General features: G+C 36.8%; 1 protein-coding gene across 1 annotated transcript in view; it reads left to right on the forward strand.

The window, feature by feature from the left end:
• The window catches only part of LOC106871429 (Golgi resident protein GCP60), a 60,155-nt gene extending 50,848 nt beyond the window's left edge, over positions 1-9,307 (forward strand). Inside the window, exons 9-10 of the mRNA XM_014917879.2 lie at positions 4,034-4,220; positions 7,419-9,307. Coding sequence (XP_014773365.1) covers positions 4,034-4,220; positions 7,419-7,732 — 501 coding nt within the window. The 3' untranslated portion in view covers positions 7,733-9,307. The remainder of the gene's footprint in view (positions 1-4,033; positions 4,221-7,418) is intronic.
• The last annotated feature ends 1,558 nt before the right edge of the window (positions 9,308-10,865 follow it).

Here is a 10,865-nt window from a genome sequence, read left to right on the forward strand (position 1 = left end):
AAACATTTCCTTCAATGAATGATCAGATTGAATGTCTATCAATTCAAGCTGTAATTCATCAGGTGCTGCATCAACATCAGCAGAGAAAGAAGTTAATAAGTTGAATTTAAGTTCAATCTGTCTGAAATCCTCAAACCTTATTTGAAACTCTTCAGTCAAACTTCTCAACTGATCTTCAATTTTTGAACACACATTTCCCAACAATGAAAAATGGGTAAACTTTGTCTTCACTTGCTTGCCTTGAAAACAAGAATAATTTTGCTTGAAAAAATTTGACATGCTTATACATTTCATGAGCCAAAATTTTCTTTCTCTGCAATTTCACATTTAGCACATTCAACTTTTCAAAAACACCAGCTGCAAACATAGGTTCATATTTCCACTCATCACAGTCCATTTTTGTAACAAATTCACAAGCAATCCTTTTCATATTGAGAAAGAGCAGAATTTCTTTTCATAAATCCTATACTCACTTCAGCACTCTGCCAAGATTGAGCTATTGTATATTGTGGTAGAGAACATCTCTGTGCTCAACTTCCATATCCCCCAGTAGGGATTTGAATTGTCTGTGATTGAGTGCTCTTGCCCTGATGGTGTTTACTATACTGGATCCACCAAATGCTTCAGGTTAAGTGCAGATTTACACAGATTTTCTTGGTGCAAAATGCAGTGGTAAGACAAGAAGGCTTGGTTAGGATTGTCTTTTCTAATCTTGTCTTCCAAGAGTTTAAACATGCCCACATTTTCCCCATGTAATGCCTGGGCACCTTCTGTTGCTATGCTTGTCAAGCGATCCCATGATGATGCACTTTTTTCAATTGCACTAATCACACATTCATACAAATCCTGACTGGTTGTTGTATTTTTCATTGATTCTAGTGGCAGCAGTTCTTTGGTGATACAGAAATTCTCATCCACTCCACATACGAAAATTAGTAACTGTGCAGTATCTTGGATGTCGGTCCTCTCATCTACTGCTAATGAATAACATACAAAATCTTTATTGGCATCCCTCAGCTGTTGAGTCAACTCCTCACTGATTATTTCTATGTACTGCACAACAGTCCTCCTTGATAATGAAATGTTTTTGAATTTACCTTTCATCTCTGGGCATACAACACTTGCATCATGCATTGTTTTATTAACTTGCCATCTGAGAATGGTTTGTTACATCTTGAAATTTGGTATGCCACCATAAAACTTGCCTCCAACGCAGTATCATGAATTGATGATTGCTTCTTAAATAGTTTGTTGCTTGTTCAATTTTGCAACATATTCCACAACCTTTTTCTTCTGTTCTTCATCAGTCATGTTGCATCCCAAATCTCCATATTTTGTTTGGTAGTGCCACTTCAAATTGTACTCCTTTAACACAGCAATTGTCTCCTGGCACAGTAAACACCCCGCTTTATCCTTAGAACTAGTGAAGAAATACTTGTGTATCCATTCTTCATTAAATGCATGGCACTCATCCTCAATTTTACATTTTTTAGGAGGCATTGTTCATAGGGTTGGAGAAATCATGTTGTTGTATAGCCAACTATGAACAATAACTGCACATGTGCAATATCATAAACATGTGCAGAGAGTATGAAACCATTGGAAAATGGGGCGTAGATTTCTATGACACTGAAAAAGTTAGTGTCGGTTCAAGCAAAGACGTTGACTTTCACAAAAATTTATCGATTTTTTTTCTAATTTGCTGCAGGCTTCCACAGGCCACACAGAACCCATTGAAGGGCTGCATGCGGCCCACGGGCCGCAGTTTGCCCACCCCTGATCTATTTAAACAGTAGTTTAAATAGATATGTTCCTCTGTTACATTTGCATTGAGAAAACCACTTTCCTATGCATTCACACACACACACACACACACACATTTATGTATATACATAAGACATTCGAGCGAGGTCGTTGCCAGTGCCACTAGACTGGCTCCTGTGCAGGTAGCACATAAAATACACCATTTTGAGCGTGGCCGTTGCCAGTACCGCCTGACTGGCCTTCATGACGGTGGCATGTAAAAGCACCCACTATATTCTCAGAGTGGTTGGCATTAGGAAGGGCATCCAACTGTAGAAACTCTGCCAAATCAGATTGGAGCCTGGTGCAGCCATCTGGTTTCACCAGTCCTCAGTCAAATCGTCCAACCCATGCTAGCATGGAAAGCGGACGTTAAACGATGATGATGTTGATAATATATGTTTGCAAATATACATATATGTATACACTTGCATGCACACACACACACACACACACACACACACACACACACATGTGAAGACTGATCTGAAGATGCTGCATCTCATGGAGATGTCAAAGGACTGTATTGATTGGTGATATGCAGTACTGCAGAAGACTTGACCACCTACAGCAAAGCATACTCTGACACAAGGGTAGTGTTTAGAAGCTGACATACTTTGTTCTCTGCCAAGCATACATTGTACATCTTTCTACCTCTCTCACCTCTGAATCATTTGAACTTCCCCATCATCCTGTTGCTCACCTCTCCACCCCATTGGTTCACCTCATCTTTCTGATTCCCTCACACTTCTGTAGGCCTATTGTATCAGGGACTGCATCTGGACACTCTTTAATTCACTCCGCTGCATTGAGCCATCCACATGCCTCTATACATCTTCTTTACTCTCTTTGTCTTTCTTTTCTACCCCCTGCCCCCACCTTTCTGTTACTATACATCACTGGTTCTTTTAGTTCATTTACAAACATCATACAATCTTCTCCTCCCTCTGAAAGTGAAACACTTTTATTTTAACCAGAACATGTGATAACTCTCTGAACATTTCCATCCATTATTTATCTATTCTATTGTTTCTGAACACCTAACCTTCAGCTAATTAGATTGCTTAGGTAACAGAAGCTTTCAACCAATTCTAGAGAACCATCAAGGCATTTGATGGAGTCTATTTCATATGTGTTCTTAGTGCCTACTGCTACATATGAAGTCTACTTTCTCTATTTGCTTACTTGCAATTCCACTGCACTTCATGAAATATCTCTCAACTCCTTTATTTCATATTAAGCATAGCCATTTCTCTGATGGTTGCAGCATTTTGTCTTCTTTTCTTTTTCACTTTGCTGCATTTCATTACATATTGTTACCTACATCAAATTAACCATTCAACTAGTAAACCATACCCTTATCATCGCTCTGATGAGCAGCTGCACACCTCAATAAAGGTAGAACCTTATTCCAGCATTTTACTTGTACATCTCCTGCTATAAGTGCAACAAAACAGTTTAGTCATAATTGATCATAGGTTCTTAATGATACACATTTTGAGATAATTCCAATTCAAATTTCTACAGAACTTGGGGAATTGCACAATAAATACAATGAGATGCCTCTCCAGTTACAGTAATGAACTTGTAGTGGGTGAACCACAAATTGTTTGTGTGTTTAATTCTAATTACGGTAAAAGAGTACTTAATACATGTTATACAGTTTATTTTCCCCTACTTGTTCCAGCCATTGTACTGTTATGCTGGGGGACCTTCTTAATGAGTTTAGTTAAACAAATCACCCTCAACAGTACTTATGTTTTCTTCTAAGCCTTGTACTTATTCTGTCATTCTCTTTTCACTAAACCATTAAGTCATGGGGATGTAAACAAACCAACACTGATTGTCAAGCAGTGGTGAGGAACACGCACAAACCCAAAGGTACACACACACAGACGATGAACATCTTTCTGTTTCTGCCTACCGAACCCACTCGCTCTCCGACTTTCTTCCTTTGTGTTCAGCAAGAACAATGAACTTCTAAAGGATTTGATTATTTTTTATTCATTTACATTGGTTAGCTTTTGATCAGATGGTATTGCTTAGAGATGCTTTGTCAGAGCATGTTGTGTATGCTAGCAGGTTGTACAGTTTGAGGGTTAAGGATCCTTGTGGAAAAAGTCAAGTTATTTGTACAGGAAGAGGAACTATTACTGCATAAGAATTAGTTAAGAATGAATTATCAACTTTGATTGATTATGTTTATTTATATGCAAACACTATATTGTAGGTGAGGGTACCAACACACCAGGATGGTAGTTGCCTGTTTTGGGAGTTTGCTACAGACAGCTATGATATTGGCTTTGGAGTCTACTTTGAGTGGACCATCTCCCACTCAAATGCTGTAAGCATACATGTTAGCGATTCAAGTGATCCTGATGATGATGAAGAGGATGAAGATGACTTGGACGATGCAGGTAAAATGGTTTGTCAAATGTTATCCTGTTTGTGTTATAATCATACTCTGTTTGTGGTGGTATCTTTTAGTATTTAGTATGTATGAGTTGGTTGGGTGATAAATCTTTGTATCATACTTAAGTGCAATGCATGTGGGCAAGTTTTTGTATAACTATAGTGTTGTGCAAAGTGATCTTGATCTTGTGTCTATCATTGTGTGTGGTTGAATGAATGTCATGTTTGTTATGATTTGTGTCTTCCTTGTATACTCACTTGTGCACTTTTGAGTGAAACTAGTACAGATGATATGATCATATTTTTATCTGAGTATGACTTTTATATGGAGGCGTTTGTCTTAGTGACTAGTAGTGAATATAATGATATTGGTGTGATGGCTTTCATTTGAACAAAGTGTGTAGTTTGGTGTTGAGCATGTTTTCAGTGTCTGTCCTCAAAATGGAATGAATTTTTTCCCTTGTTAGTGAGTTTCTGAGAAATTCAAGTGCTGTATGATACGAAGATATTCATGCAGTTTGATGAATTGCTTTCTTTGGTGAGGGCTTTGAATGAGTGAGTCTTAGAATGATTCTAGTGAGGTGATAGTGTTATGTAATGACTATCATATATTTTTGATTTAGTGGAATGTTTTGTGCATGTATATATTTACATTTTGAATGATGTGTTCTGTTTTATGTAGGCAATATCTTTGAATGACTTGTGTAATGATGATGTGAGGTGACTTTCATGTTGTGCAGTATGAGTGTTTGTGTTATTTATGAATGTTTAATGTAATTAACTTGAGTAATGTTTGAATGTGTATCTCAGCAAAGTGTATAATGAAGATGATAGTGATGTGATAGCTTTTTGCAATGCTTATAGATTGTAGTATGATGAAAGGGAAGTTTTCGGTCTATATTTTTAGGGAGAAAGTGTGTGTATGAAGAGAGAGAGATTTTGAGAGTTATGATGTTATGATGTTTTTCCATACTGTGGTGTTGTGTGTAATACTGGTTGTTTTGTGAATGGAAATACTGTTTCATCCTAGTAGGTGTTACCCATGTCATGCTTTATTCTTGTGTGGCTTGAGTGGTATAACTATTGTGTGCATTTAATGTATTATAGTTGATGTGATGGCTGTCATGCTGTGGTTGTAGAGAAGAATCTAGTTTGTGATAGAATGTTGTGTATGTATTTTTAGTGAAAGAATCGTGCTTCACTAGAGTGACTGCTAAAATTCAACATTTGTGCATGTATATATGTATATTACTATCATCATCATCATCATCGTTTAACATCCGTTTTCCATGCTGGTATGGGCTGGATGGTTGGACTGAGGTCTGGAGAGCCAGTGGCTGCACCAGGCTCCAATCTGATATGGCAATGTTTCTACAGCTGGATGCCCTTCCTAACACCAACCACTTGAGAGTGAGTGCTTTTTATATGCCACCGGCACAGGAGCCAGTCAGGTGGGCCACTGCTGCAGCTTTGATGGTCGCCCATAAGACATCTTTCAACGTAAATTGGCATCCATCAGCATAAACATCTTGTTTAATGATGGACTAAAGATTTTCAATAAGGTTAAGATCTGGAGATGCTGGTGGCTACACCATCAAACTTTCACCTTGTATACCGTAAGACCCTAGGAATATTTGAGTGGTCCTAACAGAATGAGAGGGAGTGTTGTCATACATGAATATGAGATTCCTTAGAAGTGACAGCAGTATGTCATCTAGCCAGGGATCCAAGACCTCCTTCAGGAGATTGCAGTAGGTGGCCGCAGTCACTTTAATCTCTTCAGGCACCCTGACTGCGCCAATAAGTCTGTCCCCAATGATACTAGCTCACAACATGACTCCTCCAACCTGTTGTTGACGTAAATGTTGGTGATGCTCATCTCCAAATTAGACCCAACCATTTTCCCAACCGTTGCCCTGGTTTTGTCAGTGAACAGAACACAACTCTTGTCTAACGTCATGTATTTTTGGGCCCATTGAAGCCTCAAATTCCTGTGAGGAGGCAGTTTCAGGGATTCTCGTACTGCAGCCATGGTGCTGAGGATGCAACTTCTGGTGGTTCTTGGTAAATGAAGTCCTGAGGCAGTGAAAATGGCTTTGCTTGTTTGTCCAGGTTTCCCATGTAACTTGTGGCCAATATTCCTTAAGTCTCTAGCTGTCACGATCATTTCTTCCTTGGCACTCATGTGGCTAAATAATTCATTATGTCAATAAATGTTATAATATTATGGTTTTCTGTTAAACATAAGCTCAATGTATAATTAATATGTATCATTACCTTTCATTTTCTGAAAAAAAAAAAATGTCTAGATGGGCTATTCCATTCAAAAGTTATTAGCATGGTTCACCCAAAATCTGAAGAATCAGAATTAAAAAAGAAAAGATGTTACACGGAATAATGGAAACATAACAATAGTGTTATCATAGTGTGCAAACCAGCTGGGAAAAGTTTTATCAAAATCAATTCACAGAAAACAGACATTCTAAATTTCACTCCTAAGCTATTAACGTGGTTCTGGGTGTATATGTACATATTCTTTTATTCTTTTATACATTTCAGCCCTATGGCTGTGGCCAACCACTTGTTACCTTCCTCTGAAACTCTTATGAAATTACTCACTTGCTTCCTTTTCCCTTGATCTATTGTCCATATTCTCTCTTATACTCACTTTCTTGTATCTTGAGATGCTCTGGCATCTTGTTATTACCATTTCTATCTCCTTTCTGGCTGCTCCTACCTCTATATAATGTGGGATATTGTCATATCTCCTCTATCACAAAACACCTGTGTTTGATCCTCTATCATACTTTAGCCTTCCAACACCTCATACAAAGCTATCTTCCCTTCTTTCATATTCACCCCCCCCCCCCCATATCAGTTGAGGAGGCTTCTTCCTTGTCTTGCAAGTCATTTGGTGATCTCACTTGTGTCAGTAACACAAAAAAAAAAAACAGTATCCTGTACATGATATAAAGTGGTGGGTATTCGGATGAGTACTCAGTTGTAGAAACCATGCCACAACAGACATTGGAGCATCTGACCTATGCCAGTATGGAATACAGACATTAAATGATGACAAAAATTACCACTGTGTATGATTGTATGTACGAATGTATGTATGTGAGTGTGTATGTATGTTTGTGTATATATATTTGTGTGTGTATATATATATATATATAATCATTCGTTTATCTTTCTTTTAGATGCCAAATCACCAAATTCTGACCCAGAGAAAGGCCACACTTCTTCCACTGCAAATAGTTCTACTTTAGCCTCCGGTAGCACCAATTCACCATCAAGAGCAGCAGCCTCTAACACAGGTCCAAGCAGTGGTAGCAATCAGCATCGTCCACCCACTGATGAGATAATTCCAGTTTACAGGCGAGACTCTCACCTAGAGGTTTACTGTGGTAACCATGCATATCCTGGACGGGGTGTATATCTGTTGAAGTTTGACAATTCCTATTCACTTTGGCGTTCAAAGACACTTTACTATAGAGTGTATTATACAAGTTGAATGAGTGGTTGAATGAGGTGTGGGTGTTCAAGTTCAATAATTCTTATTGTGACACTTTAAGTCACTCTATGGGATGGGTGTATTATGCAAGTTGAGCGTGAATGAGTTTGTGCAAGGTGGGAGGGTTGCTTGTGAGTTGTGTGGTTGTGTTATATAAGTTTGGTTGATGGTGGAGTGTTTGATAAATTTTATTGGTTGTATGTGGTATGGGTTTGTTGACATTTGACAATGTGTACTTGCTGTGGTATTACATTACACCCTATTATAGGGTGCACTATACCAGCTGAATGTATGTTTGATTGGAGTAGAATTGGTATTAATTGTGAGTTGAGTTGAAGTTCAAAACCTATTTAGTGTGCGACATATGAAATCAGTCTGCTGCAGTACTCTACAGAAGTCATTCTACAACCTGTACTATACCAGTTGAGTGAATGTGTGGCTGTTATGGATTGACAATTCATATTTGCTATAATATATGAAGATATTTTGATAGATGATAGAAGTAACAATTATTCAATGATGGGTTGTTTATAATAAGTATTTTGTTTATTGAGGGCTTAGAGCTGTTTCTGTTTGAGGGATTGTTATTGTTTCGAGGTTTATTTTTTAAAGTTTGTTGGTGTTTCTTAACTTTGTGCCTGTGTGTGTTCGTGACTAAATATGTGTATGTATTATATGTTGATGTCCATATAAATGTGTGTATGTATTATATGTTGATATCCACAGACACACACATGCGTACATGCACACACACATACACAGATATAGATATAGCTATAAAAAGATATATATATATATATATATATATATATATATATATATATATATATATATATATATATATATATATATATATATATATACAAACTTATATACATACATGGACATATATATATAGAAAGAGAGAGAGATACATATACAGATATATATACATACACAAAAACATGTATATGTGTGTCTATGTTTCTCAGTGTGTGTATATATATATATATATATATATGTGCACACATATATATATACATACTCACACATGTGTACTTTCATACATACTTATATAATACATGTCTAGTCTCCTGAAAAACTAAAGAGCTAACAGAATGATTGTGCAAGCCTGACTGACCTGCATACTGGCTACATTTTCAGATTATGTATGTGTGTGCATGCATGTGTAATGTGAAGATTGCCTCATAGCACTATTTATATTGGTAGATGAACGGTTAGTGTTATAGATAGATTAGGACTGATATTCAGATTTCCTGTAAGGTTAGGGTAAGTGTAGTTACAGCTAATTTGGGATTTGTTGTTGCCATTGTGACTTGTAGAGGATTTGTTCATTTTTTTCTTTTTTTTTAATGATGCAAGTGGAGCTCATGGGTTTTGGGTAATCACAATACTGTATCAGGCTCTATATGAGGATCTAGAAGTGGAAGCTGAGTTGATTTATATAGGACTCTGATGGATTTATCAATTTATTTTTTTTAATCTCAAAGTTGTTAAAAGCTTTTTATAAAACTTTTATAACACCCTTAGTAAGGTTTATGTAGGGTCTATAAAAATTTAATAGAGTCCATAAACTATGCAGCTCTGCAAAAGTCCTTAATAAGGAATTTTAAAGTTTTAATAAGGTCCTAGATATTTCTGTCTCTCTGTTTTACCCAACGCAAAAACTTTTTGACAGCCTTATGTAGATCTTTCATTGTTAAGAGCTCTCTAAGGTCTTTAAGGTACTCCTGATAAGCAATGATGAGGTGCTTTGTTAACTGTTTTGTCACAGTTGAAATAGAGTGTCAACTGTCATCAAAGCAGAACGCTTCTCACTAAACTGTTCACCTGTTTGTGTGGGGTATTTACTGCATTATTTGAGCTTTGTGTACTGATCAAAGAAGCAGTAAAGGGGTTTCCAAGTCAGCACAAAAGAGAAACAGACAGACAGTCCAACAGACCAACTGATGTGGCCCAACAAAGGATTAAAGAAAAATGAACAAAGCAAAGGGAAAACTGTGCATAAGTTAGAATATGGAAATTATATATATATATATATATATATATATAGTTGTGTGTTTATTATATATATGTAATTGTGTAAATATATTTATGCATGCATATATATTATATACATATTCACACACACACACATTCTCTCTCTTTTATTTTACTTTTATTTTCATTGGTTCTTCTCACTGGTCTGTTGCCATGGTGAAGCTGGGTTGTCAATGTTGCTGCAGCCTTTTTTCTGTGCATTTGGGTGTTTGATGCTCCTGGCCTTATACATGTGTCTCTTGCTGGAATATTGACTCATCTAGGATCTTACACTGTAGAAGGTCTAAATGTTATTTGAATGTGTTGACATTCCCACACCATGTGATCCCTTATGTTAAATTAAAAGATATGCTAATGAGCTATGAATCCCAAGCTACCACAGTATCTAATCCTAATAAACAATGGAGATATTTAAAATTTGGCACATTGCTACTCCCTCCGAGATCTTCCAAATATAAAAACTTCTGAATATTTCTCATTTCTTCACACCAGGGAGGTGAGTTTTAAAACTTTTTAACCTTTCTTAGTAATTCAATGGATGAGGAGGCAAACTTTTACAAGCTCGTCAATAAGATTGACAGTATGGAGAGGTCAGCTGTCATTAGTAATCCAGATAAGTGACTTTCACATGTTTTCTTGTTCTAAATGTTTTCAAGATCTATTCTATCAGTTGCCTGCAAGATGTTGCCATCTTAGTAATATTCAATGATGCATCCTTAGTCAATATGATTTTTAGGTCTTGCACAGTTTCTGACTCTGTGATTTCAATTTCTCCTAGCCACCCCCCCCCCCTTTTTTTTTAAATCTCAGCTGCAGAGTGTTAGGGGCTAAGCTGTAACTGCATATATGATAGATGTACTTTGTGTATTGTTGACCTCATTCAGTGCTGCAACTGACAGTGGACATTCTAATAATTGCGGAGACATTTGAGAGATAGATTGCAAACAGTAATGGTTTGCAGCAATTTGATGGCTGCCTCAATATTTACAGAGTCACATATGTTTGTGTGTGTATACCTACCTACCTACTTACCTACCTTATATATATATATGTATATATATGTGTGTGTGTGTGTGTATATAATATATATATA

The sequence above is a fragment of the Octopus bimaculoides genome, chromosome 16 (assembly GCF_001194135.2).
Source record: "Octopus bimaculoides isolate UCB-OBI-ISO-001 chromosome 16, ASM119413v2, whole genome shotgun sequence".
NCBI lineage: Eukaryota > Metazoa > Mollusca > Cephalopoda > Octopoda > Octopodidae > Octopus > Octopus bimaculoides.